Below are 20303 nucleotides of genomic sequence, written 5' to 3' on the forward strand. Positions count from 1 at the left end.
AGCACATTTTGAGACATTAATTTTGATTTTATACAGACTGAGCCAGAGTTCTAAGGCCGAAAGGTAACTCTGCAATTGGGAGATTACCTGGAGGGTGTTGGAATGTTGTGAAATGATGGCTGTATCGTCTGCGTATAATGCAAGATCGATATTTGGGGCCTTAGGAATATCATTTACATAAAGGTTAAAGATTGAAGATCCAAAGAGACTACCTTGAGCTACGCCGGCATAGATTGGACGGGGAGACGAGAATTCGTGGTTAACTAGCACGCGGAAACTGCGTCCGGTCAAGTACGAGTTAATAATTTTAATGAGATGAACCGAAAAACCAAGCCGCATGAACTTGTAAATAATTCCGTCATGCCAAGTCCTGTCAAAGGCTATGGCAACGTCTAAATAGACAAAACCAGTTTTCTCTCGTTTACGAAAGCCTTCATGAATGCATTCCACTACACGTAGTAACTAGTGTACTGTGGAGTGTTTAGGTCGGAAGCCGAATTGTTCCGGGATTAATAAATTTTGATCCCGACAGAATTCATTCAGGCGATTAAGTAAGACAAACTCATAGATCTTTGAGAGAGAGGATAACAGACTTATGGGTCTGTAATTGACGAGGAAGTTAAATTTTTGTCCCGGTTTTGGAATAGGGACGACTGCTGCAATTTTCCAACAGTCAGGGAAATAGCTTCTCCTGAGCATTAAATTTATAAATACCGTGATCCAGATGATAAACATTGGGGGGAAGTTTTTGATCATGCGATTCGAAATAGAATCTATGCCAGGTGCCTTGTTAGGTTTCAATTTGTCTATGAAAACCATAACTTCAGTAGGGTCCGTTGGTCGGAGTTCGGTTGAGATGGGTTGTGTTAAAAAATCTTTAACCTGTGCTTGTATGCGCCCCTGTGTAACCGGGCGGTTACAGTAGGAGTCGTGATTTGGTGTGAATTGAGTTGCAAGGCTGTCAGCAATGACTTCAGCCTTTTCTGAGTCAGTGTAGGCCATCTGTGCGCCATCGGCCGTTTCAAGTGGCGGAATGGGTGTTTTATGTTTGTGCGCCAAATCGATTAGTCTTCAGTCGTTAGGGACTCAATGTATGTTTTCCACTCCGCTTGTTTTAATAAGCGGGTTTCGGTCCTTATCTCGTTCTGTATCTTGCGAAACTGGTAACGGATATTTGGATCTCGTGACCTTTGCCAAATTCTTCGCAAGTAGTTCCGCTGCTTAATTTTGAATTTAGTCTCAGGTGGGAGCCTAGCACCTGGGTGTTTAAGTGGTTTTGAAGCCGCAGCTCTCGCTTCTTTAAGTAAAGACTCCAGATTTTAATATGCCTGTCAAAGTTCGAATTGCTGGAAATTTTGATGGGAGGGAATGCAGTTTTTTCCAAAATAAATCTAAAGTCGCCCCAATTTGTTGAGACTTGCTCCTCTAGTTTTGAGTATCGATTTTGAATATTTAAATGTAATCAAGACAGGGTAGTGATCGGAATCTAAGTCCTGAATCACTTTAATTTCATGCCGAAAAAATATATTATAAAAGGCAGCCAGATCAAGAACTGCAGGGGACCCTCTTGCAGGGTAGTAAGTCGGGAGGGTAGGAGCTATGACCTGAACATGGTTACTCTGGCACCATGAATTTAGACTAATACCATACCTGTTCCTATTTGGACAAAACCATGCGGTATGGCGTGAATTTAGATCACCAGCAATAATTAGGTGATTTGAAACATTCAGAAGTTTATCAAAATCACTGACAGGAAAAGTTGGCCTTCCACGTGCTGTTGATTGTGGAGGTAAATAGGCTGAGACTATTGTCAGGGGGGAGAATTTTGAAGGAAAATTTTGATGATAGTCGCTTCTAGAATATTTAAATCAGGGGACGGTATCATGTGATGCTTTAAGGAACGCTTCACATAGATACAAGTGCCACCACTGGGATTTCTACTCTGTGACACCTTGTCAGTACAGTAAATGTCATAATTCCCAATTTGGGGAGTATTCCCTGGGGTGAGGTGAGTCTCTTAGACTAATAACACGTCAATATCATGCTCTACTATAAAATCACGAACTTCGTGAATTTTTTATGTTAATCCATTGGCATTCCATGTGCCAATGGTCAGTTCTCTGATGGTATTTGAACTGTTATTCACATAATTGAATTTTAGGCTGTTAAAAAGAGGTTCATCACTGAAAAACAGAAGACATGGGTCTAAAAATGCCGAAATTAACTTAAAAGCTTAACATAGCTTTCATACAAATAAAATGCCCTCATTAAAGCATCTGCTTGCCTGAGTTTAGGCATTGCTTTTTTGAAGGCAAGAAGCAGAATATGCTTATTTACAGCTGGGTCGCGGGAGATTTCGATTAAGCATTTTAGTGTAGATAAGAAGACATCATCGGAATCATTGCTACACTCTGCTGTGGCTGATACTGCTGGGGCTGCAGGAGCTTCTGCAACCGGCAATCTTGGATTCGTGGATTTGAATCCGTGCTCGGATTCGTGGATTTTAATCCGTGCTCTTCACCATCTGTGCATAAGACGGTGAACTGACGTTGCTTTGGGGAGCAGGTATGGGACGTCTTGTCTCAGCGGTTGCTATGGGCTTAGAATAACCCTGCGGGGGGGGCTGTCTGTGCAGCTGCCCTATTCTTAAGCGTGGGATTTTTACCACGAGGCCGTTTATTATCTGGGTAACGGGGACAAGATTTATATGAAGCAGGATGATCTCCACCGCAGTTGCAGCAAGTGGCAGGTACATCTAATCCTTTGGTACACTCATGTGCCCAATGGGGTCCAGAGCATCTGACACAACGGATTGGAAGGGTGCAGAGTTCCGAAGAATGGAAAAAGCCCTGGCTCCGAAAGCATTGAGTAGGGCCCTTGCGGCCGCGTTAACGTTCAATGCTGATTTCTGTGCCCCACATGTCAGTGACGGCGAACAGATGATCGAGGAAAGGGTGAGGGATAACTTGTAAATATACGAGTACAAGTGGCATAGGGTGTCTGGAGCCAGGCTGAGTAAGCCGAACGATACGAATCCCATCGCCTCAACTTCCTCTTTGATGTACCCGATGTCTGTTTCAACAGGGAGGCCTCTGATGACAATTTTGACTGGCCGGTCTTGCTTTAAGTCGAAAGTTTTGAACTGGATGCCGGCTTGTTTCATCCAGCGGGTGACCTCCCTGAACTCCAGCTCTGTTTGAACAAAAATTTTGAGATATGGTCCAGTCAGAATGCTCCGTAAATTTGGGGCAATTTCTCTCATGAAAGACACTTGCGTCTTCCAGTTTTTGCTGCTCTTGAGATGAATAGCCGGAATCTCTGGCTGCGATGGGGGGGGGTACGTTCCGTGCCTGCTCGGAATTTTCTCCCTCAGTGGTACTCTCAGTAGCCATTTCAGTTTCGTTAGTTTCATCATTAATGATGGAGTTTTCAATTCTTTCATACTTATTGGTATTCCTCTCCTTTTTAGGAGTAGCATTTTTTGAACTATTTGATAATTTAGAATTTGGAAGAGTAGAATTTGATTCTTTAATGTTATGAGCCAAATCGTCTGTTGTGAGATCCATAATAGGCGTCTTCCCCTGCTTTCGAGCCGCGGGAGTGATAAACAAGTCAGAGTCGATAGTCTGCGTCTTTCGCTTCCGCGATGACGTCGACTGGACCGGTTTCCCCCGCACCTCGTGCGTGGGTTTGGATCATGGATGTAGGAAAGGAAGGAGGGGCCAGTCGGCACTAGAAGTGAAGCACTACTTTGAAGCTTGGGTCACCAGATGGGGTGTTCTTTGTTAACATTCAGAAGCTCGCTTTTCTGATAGTATTTCTGATAGGTTCTGATAGTATTTCGACACACGACAGTTCCATACAAATCGAAAAAGGGACACTTTCGCATGAAAGAAGCATTCATAGTGTGATGGATAATAGCAATTTGTATAGTTTGGTGACATTTACGCAAAAATCACATCTTGGTTATTTTTCGATAACTAACAACAGCGCGATTTTGATTATGAATTTGTTTTATAAAATTCTAAGCTGTTGAACTACAAAAATATAGATTTTAAGAAAAATGTTATGCTTAAAGAATGAAAAATACCTTACGATACATTTAAAATTGTATACGTCTTTCAATACCCTTGATAGAGTATTCGCTACTTTTACTTTATTTTCCAAACGCCAAAATGTTTTAAATAAAACAAATTTTTTTCACATCCATATATTATTGCAAAAAGCATGTATCTGCCTTTGACAAAATACAGAAATATTCATTAAATTATTTATAAATGTATTTGAAATGAAGAATTTATTCACTTATAAACAACTGTGAAAGTACTGTGAAGAAATCTAATTATTAAATGTATCTAATTTATAATGATTATAAATGTTATCTAAATATATAATAACCTTAATATTGAATTGTGAACATAAATTGAAATCCTGTTGACAAATACGTTATAAAACTATTTAAGCAAGAATTGTTCGTATTGGAAAGCAATCTGTTAAAAGGTATTGCAAAGCAAATGCTATGAGATGCGCACTTAAGAAAGTAATAAAGAGTTTTGGAATGTGGTACTCTTGAAATGAAGGGTAAAAAAAAATCTGATAAGTATAATTAAAAGAATTATTACCCTTACATTTTATAATAACTCGGTTACAAGTTTTAAATAATACTTAAAAAAAAAAAAAAAAAAAAAAAAAACTTATTTTATTCCCTTTTCAGAAATGTTCAGAGAAAGTCAAGTACTATTTAAAGTATTTTGCTAATTCCTAATAATTCTCTAATTTAAAATGAACCGAATAGAGCATTAATTATAAATTGACTTACATTTTTCGATTTAAAAGATGCCTCAGAAGCCAAAAAATGATGTCATATTTAAGAAAGTATTTTAGGAAGAAGCTCTATAAATAGAAAAGAAATAATGCATAATTTTAATATTAATAATACAATAAACTTTGATCTTAATTTTTGTACCTTAACCGAATAAAATCGAATTACCATAATTTTTTTTTCTAATGTAATTAACGAAAACTTGAGAAAATATTTCATTCAAATTAAACCATTCTGATAAAACTGTCCTGTGAAAAATATAGCATTTAATTCCGTTCAGAATGAAATGTTGTTTAAAAATATGTTGTTTTCATATACTTAGGACTCTGAAGTGTTGTAGAAAAAGAAAATATATACATTTATATGTATATTTACGACGTAATTACAAAATATTTACATCCGAACGCGTCAAATCCCATTGAACTCAATGGTAAATGACCCAATGTTTTGGTCACCACGTAGGGATCGGCGGTGCTTCAGAGCAGGGTACTGGAGAAACTTGTTTAGGGCAACTCCATCGTACTTCCTACCTCCGTGGTTTGGATGCCTCTTGCTTACGATATCTTCTGCTGTTTGAGCGACGGCCATCTTGGCTAAGCGCTCGGTCTCAAGAATATTTAGAAATTCCTCTCTGGTCGAGGGAAGGTGAAAAATCGGGACTTCTAAGATGTTAGCGATGTCGTTGATTTTATGAAAAAGAGTCTTACCCGCCTGGTCGAGTTGCTCGAATCCATTGGTATCCAGGGGTGAAGGAGTTCTTTTTATGAAGTTCTTCTGTCGTTGTATGGCCTCAGACTGCTGCTTTAGATCATAAAACTGTATTATCAGTTGCATGCGCTCATCATCTGGTGACGCAGGTTGCACAGGGGGAGCCCGATCCCTAGTATCAATCATACATTCATCAATTTCATCATTTTTCGCATTAAAATTCCATTAAGCTGAGTTGCCGGGAGCTCGTCAAACGAGCGACCATCACTCATGCCGTCCATCCTCGGAATCCCCCTTTTAAAGGGCGACTGGGGATAAGGGGACCCAATCGCAAAATCCTGGTGGTGGAGAATCATCTTCCACCACCTTTGTTTTTAGTTTCGGCGTCATTGTAGAGACATTAGGTTATTTTGATGCCGGAGACATGAAAATGAGCAATGCGCTCACCGGGACTTGAACCACGGACCTCTCGAATATGCGCCGAGTGTGCTGACCAGTACACCACGAAAGCATGATAAGAAGGCGAGAGAAATATCTTATAAGCTAACTTAAAAATCTGTGAGCGAGGAGATAATGCGAAGAATATTTCTTATAGAAATTACAATGTTGCGTAAAATGAAATTTTTCAAGAACGCATTTCTTATTTTTCTTCTGTGCAGATAAAATCAAATAAATGAAATGCAAATATTTTAGAAAGACTTATTTACCCGCTGTAATAAATAAATGATTTAATTTAAAAATCTTTGCACTGATGTTATATCAAAAGTTTATATTAAATGAGAGAGGTGTACTGGATAAAGAATATTTTAAATGATGCATATGATTTTACTATTTTTCTACGTGATATTAATTAAGGATTCTGAGTATTGTCGTTACATTCACAAGTTATATGCTTTGAGCAAACAGGTGAAAAAATGACGTAAATAACTGTAATTTGAAATAAACTAATAAGAATTTAAAGAATCAAAATTTCGAATCATACAAATAATCGCAGTGCATGCTTTTCTATTACATTGTTTTGATGACGCGATACAGATTTTAATGTATTTTAAAGCATCGGACTTATTCCTCAGCCTTTTAACATTTTATTATTTAAAGCACTGCACATCAACTTATTTCCACCTTTCACTGTTGTTAATATAATTAACATAAAGTAGCATAATAAAATTAACAAAAAGTAACATAATAGAATTAACAAAAAGTAACATAATAGAATTAACAAAAAGTAACATAATAGAATTAACAAAAAGTAACATAATAGAATTAACAAAAAGTAACATAATAGAATTAACATAAAGTAACATAATAACATAACGTTTTTAAAGTTGTTAATTTTTCTCCCCCTTTAACCAGTAGCGGTTTGGGACAGTTGCATCTATTAAAAAAGATATTCGTGTTTCGCGAAAGTTCCGCAGTTGAGAGATATAAAAAAAATATGCTTATTGTAATTATAATTTTCTTCGTTATGAAATCTTTACGAGGTATTTTTTATATAATTCCAAAAGAAAGGAAAGTTATGGAGATTCCATACAAGATCGTTGGGATTCATATCTTACAAGTACACTGGTGGACAAAATTAAGAGCTGGAAAACATTTTCCTACATTTCTTCTAAAATATTACACAAAATCTAGACGGTTGGTTGGTTGGTTTCCATAGAATGTCACTGTGTCGCTTGTGTCACTGAGATGAGTTTACGTATTCCTGTGGGCGTAACTACGCCAGCAGAAGGTATAAAAGTCCGCGTTCAGCTGCTCAGTTTATTCCGTTCTGCAAAACGGAAGTGAATTGTATCGTCTTTCTTGAATAATCTTATTGTTGTTAGCTGTGCTTTAGGTGAAATAAGTACACATAACCACATAAAAGAAAATATGAGATGGTGAATCGTGGGTAGGCTTAAGGGAGGGCAATCCCAAGCTCAGGTTATAAGAGAACTGGATGTAGCGCGAAGTATCATGTTTAATTTGTGAAGTCAATTAAAAAACAGCGGGACAGTGTCTAGAACAACAGGACAAGGTTGCCCGAGAAACACAATGACCAATAACGACCTGTATTTGGTACTTTCAGCCAAGCTCCAGATGACGTCTACAGTCACACAGCTGTAGTGTCCCTGTGACAGTAGCTGACCTCGCTACTACCACAGAGATATCAGTTTCAAGTTGTCAGAAGGCTCTATGAGCAAGGACGGCATGACAGAAAGCCTGCTATTTGAATACCACAAAAAGAGAGTTTACAATCGTGCATACAACACCATCACTGGGCATATCTTCAATGGGCTAACGTTCTCTTGTTGTATGAGTCCAGATTTAGTCTACGACTTGATTCTCGGCGATTATTGATATGAATGAGGGAACCTGGGATCCGATATAATCCCAGCAACATCATAGAAAGGCACTAATATGGTGGTGGAGCAGCGATTGTCTGAATAAGGATCATGGAAGATGCCCGCATACCGCTCTGTGTTTGACACTGGCTCCGTGAATGCCCAGAGGTACAGGCAGGAGATCCAAAAGCCCTAGGTGCGAGTTTTCAGGGCTGCTGTTGTTCTTGAGCTAATTGTTATGGATGACAATGCACGACCACATAGGGCCTACCTGGCTGATAACTACTTGGAAAGCGATGATATTTACCGATTGAATTGGCCAGCAAAATCTCCTGACCTTAATCCTATTAAACATATTTGGGATGTTCTTGGGAGGGCTATTGTAATACGCCAGCTCTCCATCTAGAACCATTCAGGAGTTAAAAACTTCTCTGATGGAGGAATGGGTGCGATTTCCACAGTAACTCCAAAACTTTCTTGTTAATGGCATGTCTACTCGTTGTGCGTGCTTTCTGTCTGTCACAGGTGACCACATTTTCACTGCTATCTTTCAACCCCAAGTTTGGACCACACTGGAGTCTTGGCCATAACCCATGCTAATGAATGGCATTTTCCTTTGCACACATTATTGCCATACAATAAACTATAATCGTATCTAATTTCATTTATTTCTATCAAGTATTTATTGAGATATTTTGGAAAAAGTGCTCTATATTTTAATTTTGTCCACCAGTATATATTCCATACATGATGGTGAGGGACATCCTTCTATGCGGAATTTTATATCAGTAACCTTTGCAGGATTGAAAGCTTGTGAGTGCGTTTGTGGACGGAAACCACTCGTCGTCTTGCATTTAGCTCACATATATGTAGTTGTCTGTTAAGAGTTTGTGGAGACACAGCTCTTCGTAAGTGGAGTCTAAGAGTAGTAGTTGGTTAGTAGCTCAAAGACAGCGTTATGACGTTATCCAATGAGACTCACTTTCGTTGCATACAAATATGCAATTTTATCCGCCTACTCATTGAGCACTCGTGCACTGGAGTGCAAATAATTGCTTCATATTTTAATTTTAAGGGTTGTGTGAAGTAGCTAGGGTAAAAGTTTCACACGTGGAAGTTGGAATATATCACTGAAAAAGCATTTGCTGGATTGTGAGAAATGACATGCGGTTGTAAGAAATAAAGCAGGATTGACGCTGACTTTGTTTTATAAAGACCTAAATGTAGTCGAAACAGTCATGTCAAAAATCTGGAAATCATTTAAAGACACTTGTGATACATTCAGACAAGCAGCTGAAGGTCGTCAACGTGCTACAACTGAGTCTCAAGACCGTTATTGGTTATTTATTACATTGCTAAAAGGAACAGATAACTGACATCAGTTCAAATTGCAAGGAAGTCCGCTATAACTACAGGAAATGAACTATAGGGACATACAGTGACAGCGATCCTGCATGAAAAGCGTCTATATGCAAGGAAGCCAAATCCTATTAGTTCGGATATCGAAATGTTCCCGGTTGCAGTTGTGCAGAGATCAACGCAATTGATCAGAAACAGGAGCCGAATTCTCTTTACTGATGAGTCATTTTTGTTTGCTATCGGGTATGTGTTTCCAGCAGATATCATTTCATATCGTAGAGGCAGATCTGTATTAAAAAACGTCTTTGCCGACAAATTTTCTATTGGTGAGTGATTACAGACGTATTGCCCTCGCAATTAGCCTGAAAACATCCGTAAAAGCCTCGATGGAAATCCGGCGGAATCATGGTGTGGATGAGCATCATTTTGAATGGCCAAACCGATTTATATCTTTTTACGAGTGCAACTATAAATGCTGAAATATGCAATAATAAAATTCTTTATTCTTTTTTAAAGTTGTTTAAGGGCTCAATCGGTAATAAACTTTCTTCTAATGAACGATAATGTCTGCTGTCCTCGCGTCCAGTAGTGACCAATTATACTGAGAGCGAAGGAATCAAACGGAAGAACTGGCTCGCAGATTCTTCGGACATAAATTCGATGTAACATGTGTAATAAGCACTAGGATGCTGAATCGGAACACTACAACTCTGAGCTAGCCTTCTCTAGCAGCTTTGCGACGCTTTTTACAGGGAATACAATTTGTTGCTAAAGGAATTCCTGGTCAATCCCAATGGAAAATAGCTGGAATGCTTGTAAGGGTGGTCACATACCTTATTAAAATTTTCTGTGTATCTTTTAAAAGTTTGTAATACTAACTTAACCTTACTCCACTTACACCACAACGTCTTTCCTTATGTTCTTATTTCAACTTACCTTTCTTCAGATTTAGGTAATTTTTCAAAATAAACAACAACAACAATAATGATAAAAAAGAAAATCTGAAATGTTTCAGATTTTAAATTACGTCCAAAGGGGCGTTTTTTTAATATTTTGTGTGTTATATTTATTTCTTAAATATCAACTTCTTCGTACTTAAACCCTAAAATTCAGTTCAACAGCAATATCGCAAAATAGTTTTAAAATGGGCATATCTTTATAATTTCGGATGCAGACTCACGCGCTGGAGATAAAAATGTTTTTTCTGTACAACGTTGCCATTGCCCGCTTTGAAATACTTGAGTTTGTTAATCAAAAATTCGTTAAAGTTTTACAAAATAGGAAATCGATAATAAAACAAATTCTAAATTTCAAATTGGGTGTTTCAGATGCCCATATTCGCAGGAGGATTACGTCATTCAAAATTCGATGGCTCTATGTACAGTTGTTTTTTCACAATTCGAGAAATATACATACATTTATGCAGATTTTTCATTATTTAATTTCTTTAAATATAACACAGGGGATAATACTTTGTGCAACAGATTGAAAAGTGACTCGCCGTTTGCAGAGAATCGACGCAAAATGGCGAAACGAAAACTGTCCTTCAGGGACAAAGCCCCTTTGGACTAATAACAATAAAATCCCGAAAGCTTTAGATTTTATATTACGCCCAAAGGGACTTTTTTTTAACGTTTGTGTGTTACCTTTATTTATTAAATATAATGGTTTTCGCACTCAAACCATAAAAGTCAATTCAACAGCAGTATCACGAAAAAGAAACCTCAAACATAAAATATCTGTGTTGAAGATGCACGCGATGTTAATGTTAATGTTAATGGAACGCTTTGAAATCGTTGAGTTTCTTAATCAAAATTTTTAACAAAATGCCAAATAGATAATAAATTGCACATTCCAAATTTGAGCTTCCAGATGCGTATAATCGAGTGGAGGACTACGTTATTCAAAATTGGATGTCTCTAGGTAGCGTTGTTTTTTCACAATGCGATAAACTTGCATACACTCATGCAGATTCTTCATTATTTAATTTCTTAAATATAATGCAGGATTCTAATATTTGGTGGCAACAATTTTGAAAGTGATTCAGACATTTTTAGTGAACCAGTGCAAAATCCCAAAATGAAATTAATAGTTCTTCTGGATAAATTTCCCTTTTGGGCTAATAACTTTAATTATAGTAGATTACAATTTTGCGGTAAAAAAATGTCCCTTTTTGGCAAGAACCCAAGCTATCAGGTATGTGTTCCAGCCCATGTCATCGCATATCATATAGGCAGCTACTAACCCAAAATTCCTAATTTTTTTATTGACCTCTTTATTATTTAATTATTTATTAGTCATTTTCTTCACACTTCAGCACATTAATATCTTTTGCTAACATTAATATCTTTTGTCAACATTGCATGATCTGTAAACCGTTTCAATGAATTCGAATAAATATATTTTATTTTACCCACTTTTTCACTTTACTACATATCTGAAATCAGTGCTTTTTTACTCCGTATTAATTTTATAGCTCGTATTAGGAAAACTCATAAGCTAAGCATAGTAGAAACAAAATTAGCTATTTCTTGCCCATGACTGAATACATGTCCTCCGAAAATCGTTTCGCTATGCTGATCGTTATTCAACAGGAGCACACGCGAGGAAGATCTTGATTCCTTGAAATATTTTTGATTGTAATCGTAGTATTCGTTTCAGAAGAACGTATAAGATTTAGAGTTCTTTTATTTCTGAATTTATTAATTTTTGGATCTTAATTATTCACATGAAAAACTTTTTTTAACTCAAATTTAATTAAATTGAACAACATACTCTTCCGAAGCCCAATTTGATTTTATATACTAGTCAACGCTCGTTATAACGATTGCTCATTATAGCAAATGACTATTAAAATGACTGGCGAAAAAAATCCCCACTGTTGAAAATATATTAAATTCACATTTATTACAACGATTACTAATTTTAACCTCCCTTTGCTTTAGGTTACGAAAGGTCAATTATAGTAAATGTAGATCGTACCGATTAGATATGTATGCAGCTTTGCCTTACGATCATTTCCATCAAATTTTGAGATCATGTGCACTTGAAATTTAAATCGCTGTCAACTTAATAAAATTTTTTATATCAAGACTGAGTTCAAAACGTAACGGAATCTGGAATATTTTTTTTTCTTTCTATAAGGTATGAGCCTTTCATCTATGACAGGGATAATACACACACTCCAGCCGCATCACATTCCGGAACTGCTATACTCACTGTGAATATGATGTCGTATGTGATTGCTGCAGTTATTTTCGCTCCGGGACCACCATATAGGAAGAATTTCCTTTCCAATAGTAAGCCATGTTTTTTTTAATTGCCATTAGCATTTTGTGATGATATAATTGCTTGTTGTAAAAACCCTATGAATACAAATTTTAAGCAAACTTTTAAGAACAAGTTTTCCATTGATTCTTTCTCTTTCTTTTGAAATAAAAAAAATTATATTATGAATTTTTTCTGCCCAAAATGCGCTTTTACTGCCTTTCCTTTTTCCTGTCAAAACATATTTACTTTTTAATTTATTCACCAATAAGATGATTTACCTATAAAATAAAGATCCTTTATGAAAATGATAATCTGCTTTAAATTTAGTCTTAGACAAAGATAAATGTTCACTCGCATATTTCTTGAAATAAATGAGCAACAAATTAACCTTTCTGAGAAGGAAATCTATCGCTGTAGGCAGGCGGATTCAGGTCACATTTACTCTCTCATTTAAGAAATTATGAAGCTGGTATATATATTTATAAACAACGATTTAGTAAACTCCATAAATAGAAAATGAAATGTATGTAATTGTATCGCTGTCATAAGGTATATAGAAATTAAAGCTTTATCGAACATGTTACGATTTTAGGTACATTTTAAGAAAGACTATTGCACTGTAAGTTATTTTATGCTAATTAACCAGTTAGAATGATTAAGTCCTTACTAAACGTTTTCAAGGTACTTATGTTAATTAAACAGTTATTTTATGTTACGAATCTTTGCTGTCACTTTTTCCTTTCCGTTTTCCTCCCAGAATTCATATTTTAGCTTTCGTATATTTAAGCAAGTGTTTGAGGTTGATTTATTCAGAGCGTGTTCCACCTGCTTTACTGCTGAGGGTCACGTTACTAGTTGTTGTTATACGATAACACTACTATCTACGCAGTGCTGCATCCTTGCAGATTGTGCTTCATGCCGGTGTATGTTAGTGACAAGTCGCGCGTTTAGAATTTCTCGTCGGAACTTTTATCTGAATAGGATTTAGATTTAGTTTTAATTTAAAATTCTATTTTTTAGTTCATGGCATAAATCCTGGCTAGTTTGTAAGCACGAGTAAGTAATGCCTTCTATCAATTGAGTTCTTAATAAAAGGGTCTTTTATATCTCTAGCGTTTCTGTTGCTTATCTAGACATAGCAATAAGTCACATAGGTCTACTTAAGAGTCTTGGACTTAGTGTACGTTACCAAAATAAGTGAGACACTCCAACTTCTCCTTTCCATATTCCTCACCAAAATCTAAATTAAGTTTCGGATATTTAAGCATAGAGTTTTGAATTTATAGCTTACAGCTTTTGGCAACCGAGTCTTCTTGTTATTATTTTCGCCAGCTACGTTTAAATGTTACGTTCCGGCTTCAGCATCTCGCCAGCCGATACATTAAATTACTCACCGGTAAAACATTCTGAGCCATAAATATTTTGATGTATTGAATGTGTAGTCTTATACTACGCTATCAACGTTTGGATTTAATTATCTGTTATATTAATTTAAATATCCATAAGTAGTGGAAGTCGCACAAGTTGTTCCTTTATGTCCAGTTTAAGACTAAATAAAAAGATTCTTTGAAACCTTCTACAGTAATTTTTGAACTGTTTAAGACGTAGTGATAACTCGCTATTTATCTAGTAGGGTATGCAAGAATTTAGCTTCCAGTTACGATAACAACTTTACAACTCATAATCGAAGCCTTCATTTATTCAAAGATATAGTGCTTCCGAAAGTTGTTAGTTGCATTTTTCCGTAAGACACTTCCTGTAGGATTTTTTAGGAACTTGTAATTCAGCCAGCATGTAGTACATTAACTGCGAATTTCCGTCGACGAGAAGAGAAAACATTTTTTTTAGTCGTACTTCCACAAGTGGTGAAGAATAAAGTTTTATATTAACTTTTACATGTTGAGTTGTATCTTATGTCCACAGTAGACAAATGGAGTTAAATTCTAAAGATTGGCCATTAGATGCTTAGCAAGTAGTTTCATGAAATGCATATATTTAGATGCCACAAGATAATATTTTTAAAAGCATCAATTACATTTAATGCTACTGTTGTGAACAATGAAAAGTGAAAAGAAAATTCGAAGCAATTTAGCAATTTTATATGTTCAAATAAAGATTTTCATTCGCAGGTAGAGAAAAAAATTCTTTTATTTAAGTTAAAAGGATTATCAATTACTAGACCTACTTTAAATAAAGCATAATCATCAGGAACCTGACGGAAAATAAACAATAATGAATTTCCGATTCTCTGACTTAACTATTATAAAATAGTCTTTGGAAAAATTCAGAGTTCTCAAATATTTAATAAGTTTTCCAAAATGCTTCTCAATTTATTGAAAATGAAATTTAAATAATGTTATAAAAATATTATTTGTCACAAATTAATTAAAAAAGAATCTGCTCTTTGATGTCTTAGTTATGCTACTATTATTATTTCCAGAGCTATATGTCACAGTAATCGTAGCAGAATTCATACTAGTGTCTTATTTGACCATCTATCCTGCAGATGCTTTTTCGAACTTTATCAATGTAAGTAATATATTTTAACTAAACAAAAATAAAAGTATTACGATTTTCCACTCACTGTTTAAAAATGTTTTTTACGTTCACATTTCCAAAATAAATATATGAATATTTTACTAAGGAAACGCATTTTATTTCAGCTCAAGCCATCGCCATTCATTGAATATCATTTAGTCTTGTATGTTTTATCTTTAGCCAATTTCATCGTTTCCTATATATGGGAAGTAAGTTTGAAGCAAATTATTATATTTAATTTTTTGGTACTTACGTATTATTGCATCCAGCTTGGCGCAGTTTGGTAAATTTTACAAAATTAATAGAAACAACACATTTTTTATAATAATTTTACAAAAATAAATAAAATATACAGATTAACTTACAAATTAGATATTTATATAATAATAAAATTCACAAATTAGTATATAATAATAGAATTTACAAATTAGGTAATTTTACAAATTTAATAAACAAGAACAATTACTTTAAAATGTAAAAAAAAAAATGTATATACGTACATAGTTTACGTTTCAGCTATATATTTATCCCACGAAAGAGTCAGTAAACCTAGTTACAAACGGGTTTTTGATTTTATCGTGGTGAAAATTTCGTATCGATTGCTTTAAAAAAGAATCAAACTGTTATTCTTTTATCGATTCTGCTGAAAAATACTGTATTACCGCAGAAATTTCAACTCTTTTTCTTCTATTATAGGAAAATCGCACAAGCACGGATTTTAAAATCGTGTTTGAGACAAAAAAAATTAGAGTTTTCTTATAAAAGCTGTTGGAACTTGCAATACAGCAAAAATAATGCAGATGAAAATGGCGACGTTTGAAACTGAATATTTGTCATGCGCATGGTTACTTTAATAATTAGTATTCGCGTGGTTAACAGAATTTGGCATTTTCTGAATCTTTGGTGATTTCTACTAAGGTGGGTGCAATAATACATAAGTATAACATTTTGTTACAAAGTTTTATCGTTTCTTATCTATGGAAAGTAATTTTTAAAGAAATTATTATATTTACTTTCTGCTACAAAGTTTTTAAATTTCTGTCTGGATATTAATACAGTGAACAAAAAAGTATTTTGTATCCATAACTGCTGCGCTGCGGAAAACAACTTGAATGTACACTCTTATATTAAAAATTTAGCTTTTTATCTAATACTTTGATATACCGATGAAATTTTTTATTATCATCCTCATTTACAGTGACAGGTTTATCTAAAATACAGGGTGGTGCGCTGGAGTGGAAGATTTTAAAAATGCCGTAACTCACAGTAATATTACATATTTTCTTACGTAATTCTGTATATAAGAAAATAAAAGTATGCCATTTACACAAAAATAAAAACAACTTACTTTTTGAAAATAACATCCTCCAAATGGCATCCCTTTTTGAGGTAGCCCACCAGCGGCCGAGCGGTAAAGACGCTGAACACTGGTAGTTCGGTCCGAGGTTCGAATCCCGCAAACGGGCTGGCTGCATGGGCGTTTTCGTGTTTTTCCCCGTGTGTATACGAGCCAGTTTTCCTTAGAAAACACGAAGGCATCCCTCCCTTTAGGCAGATAGCCCTCGTGTGCTTTGCCATAATTGGATAATCCTAATCACTTTTTGAGGTAACGTTCCTGCATTTGTAAATGGGAGTTTCTCACAGCTTTCTATAGAACTTGAGCAGTAACGGATCGAATCTTTCCACGTATTGCAGCTTTGGTTCACCTATCACCTTTGAGTTCATGAAATATCACAGCTTAGAGACATACAGAAGTTGCCAAGGAATTTTGGATCTTCGTTACATTTGGCTAAAAAAGTTTGAACAAATGTTTGCCGATTATTGAGATAGCTATTCTGCAATATATGGATTATCCGGAGATTATATGGATGAGTTTTAAATATTTATGCAATGTTCTACCCAAACCCCAAGATGTTAATCCCACTGACATGATATATCATCGTGTAGAACGTTGCGGACTTTGCTTGATAGCTGTTTTTACTATTTCGATACACTCTGTAGTTCGTACCATTTTACTTTTTCCTACATGTTTCAAGTTCAGTGTTCCCTTTCCCTCAAATCTTTCCACCCATTTCTTCACAGTTGAAATAGCGTTTTATATGCTGTATTATCAATGGTCTCCGTGTACCTGTATTAAATATGACCGTGTACTACGCGACTCAAAACTCCCACTCCCTCGCGCCACCGGAACAAATTTAATTTCGAGAAGTTTTAGATTACTTTCCAGTATTAATTCACTCAAAGTGTGCATTCCTATGTAATATCAAAATGATAGACATAAAACAGAATAAAAATTGTGCTAAATGGTATTTCTAATGATTCATCTTTTCAAACTTTCTTTCATCTTTTGGATCTGAAAGTACTTCCAAAGGTCGAATTCTGACGGCCTTATTTTTGAGTATAAGAGCTACCATATTGGAATATAACTTCTGCCAAGTTTTAATGAAGAAATGAATAATTTCTCCACATTTATATTAAATTGCATAGAAACTTTCTCACTGTTAATTTTTTATTATTCTGTTGGCTTGCTATCATTTCATGTTCATCAAGCTGTTGCTAGCGTTATCTCCTAAGCAAATTTTAAGGGTACTAAAATAAAGTAAAAACAAAATAAAGCTACTTGGTTTTTTTTCTGAAGTATTTTAAGAAAAATTAGATTTTTTTTAACATTTTATTTAATGGATAAAATTTGTTTTAGTTTTGAATATCAAACTTATCTCCTTCAGTTCTTAGAATTGTAATGAAAAGTAATACAAATTTTGTTCCTCAAGAAGGTACGTTTTAAATGAATTTACATATGAATCCAATCTCACATGTTTTAAACAGATTAAATAACGATGCCTTGGAAAGATTAATATGCAAATTCAGATTTGCGGATGAGCAGATTTACATTACACGTGATTTCTAATAACAGGAACTGAGTTAGAATGATACTGAAAAATTTAGATTACTTTATATCTTTATAAAATGTAAAAAGTCTGATATGAACAGCAGATACTTCCTTGTAAGACCTTTCGAATTATACACATTTTTTACTGCGCTTCATTTCAACTTATTTGCGCGAATTTAATCAGAGATATATTTCTCAATCAATGAATACTGTTCTTATTTCGCGGTAAGATAAAAATTTGTGAAAATTTAAAACATCTTCGTTAAAAATTGTAAAATACAAGAAAACCTAACGCAAACACAGTGAAAAACAGTTTAAAAACTAGCTTTGCAACTAAAATTAAGATTTCTCTTCCATAGCAAGCAGTTCGACCAACATGTAGGAAAACAAAATTTTCGTGGCAAAAAATTTAAATTTCGGTCCCTCGGTTTTAAAAGGTAAAAACGGGACTTAATTCACTGTTATATTAAGAGTTTCAAATATAAACGAATAGCAGCCTCGTTAGGACAATCGTATCTTTAAATTGTTGATAATTCTACAACTATTGTATGCAGATTAAGTAAAGGTATAAAAACATTAACCAGAACATAAGAGCATCATAATTCAATCACTTTTAAAGTAAAAAATATACAACTTATCAAATTAAAGAATAATAGAATAAAATAAATTTTATAAGAATAAAAGACATAGCTTATGGAGCTGAGTAACAGAAAGGGTATATACATTTATGTATATACCCTTGTGTGTGTGGGGATATATATATACACACTACACACATGTTTGGTGTGGCCGATTGCAACAAAAAAAGAAGATGCAAAACTACATGTTTTAGCAGTCCATATATAAAATTTCAACGTCCTACGGCTACATTTGTTTGATGTATGCGAGATACATATACACAGGAAAAAGTCCTTTATTCTGTCCACACGTACAACTCTTCTGGTGAGATGGCATCCGACCTTAGCACAAGTGGCCAAACGGATTTCCACACGTACAGATGTAACACAAAATAATCCTTCAAATGGATTCGAGAGGGATCAAAATGGATGTTTTCATTTAAATATGATATCCAAAAATTTTCGCCATTTCAGTACTTCCTTTTCAATGAAGTAAAATCAATTAAAAGTTCTGGGAATTTGCCCTAAAGTACTCGTACAGTATCACAGAACACAATTAGCCCTTGTACTTCAAATTACAACTATAAAGAACGTTAAAAACAATAAAAAGTTTTCTTTCCTTGCAACACTTCTTTTATTTCGTACATGGAAGTAAAAATGAAGAAAATAATTTATTGAAACAAATAACGATTTTTGTATCTTTAATTTTGTTTTATATTTCATTCCTAAATAAACAAAAATAAACATTACATACTCTTATAAAGAAATAAAATGTATTTATGTATGAATTACATACACTGGTGTACAAAAATTAAGGACGAAGTCGAAAATTAGCATATCAGCTGAACGAAGAGGCAGAGCGGACAGAAAGACCAATCAGGAGATTAAGTAAGGTGATGTACGGTAGCACATGCGCAGATATGCAGGTAGACGTAATGGGGGAGTGTCTGAGTAGTATAAAGCATGTTGTCGGTGTAAGATCAGTATTTCTGGCAAAGAGATTGCACTCCGTATAGCAGTTAAAATCACACCGAGTTGCTGCCTCAGCGAGAAATGGCGAATAATCAATCTGTTAGACGACATCTGGATGCTTTTAAGACGAGGTCGAATCATTGGGAAGTTGGAGGAAGGCCGCAGTGTGACAAGTGTGGCTGCAGAGTTCGGAATTGCTCACAGCATCGTTTCACGACTTTGGAGACAATTTCAAACTACAGGAACAGCTATCCGGGGGTTTAGTAGTAGTCGTCCACGAGGAACCACACCCGCAGATGACCGGTATATTGCCTTACAGGCCAGAAGAAACAGGCGGCAGACAGCGGGAGAAATCGCTAGACACACGACACAGGCGACTGGACAACCGATATCGCGTTTTACCGTGGCCAGAAGACTGCAAGGTGGTGGTCTGTTTGCACGACGCCCTGTACGGTGTGTACCTCTAACGCCTGCCCATCGGAGAAGGCGTTCTCTGTGGTGCCGGGAACACCGGAATTGGAGAGACAATGAATGGGGACGAGTACTCTTTACAGATGAGAGCAGATTCAGTCTGAGTAACGATTCTCATCGGATACTCATCTGGAGAGAGCGGGGAAGCCGCAATCATCCCTCGAACATCATTGAAAGGGACATGTATGGAGGTGGCGGTGTTATCGTTTGGGGAGGCATCATGCTTGGTAGTCGTACAGACCTTCACATCTTCGACGCAGGTTCAGTCAACGGGACCCGTTATTGTAACGAGATTCTTCTTCCATATGTGCGTCTTTTTAGAGGCGCTATGGGTC

At 35.5% G+C, this 20303-nt stretch overlaps 1 protein-coding gene and 1 long non-coding RNA gene across 4 annotated transcripts in view; one reads left to right on the forward strand and one right to left on the reverse strand.

The window, feature by feature from the left end:
* LOC118199145 (polyamine-transporting ATPase 13A3-like) overlaps positions 1-20303 on the forward strand; it is a 173608-nt gene that overhangs the window by 140778 nt on the left and 12527 nt on the right. For all 3 annotated transcript variants that reach the window (XM_085825867.1, XM_085825863.1, XM_085825856.1), the window contains 3 exons: positions 12355-12509; positions 14921-15009; positions 15144-15227. In XM_085825867.1, coding sequence (XP_085681993.1) covers positions 12355-12509; positions 14921-15009; positions 15144-15227 — 328 coding nt within the window. The remainder of the gene's footprint in view (positions 1-12354; positions 12510-14920; positions 15010-15143; positions 15228-20303) is intronic.
* The window catches only part of LOC146999473 (uncharacterized), a 76091-nt gene that overhangs the window by 28202 nt on the left and 27586 nt on the right, over positions 1-20303 (reverse strand). The window lies entirely within an intron of this gene.

This window comes from Stegodyphus dumicola, chromosome 1 (genome assembly GCF_044657685.1).
Source record: "Stegodyphus dumicola isolate Sdum_Otavi_A_Nest chromosome 1, ASM4465768v1".
In the NCBI taxonomy this organism is placed as follows: Eukaryota; Metazoa; Arthropoda; class Arachnida; order Araneae; family Eresidae; genus Stegodyphus; species Stegodyphus dumicola.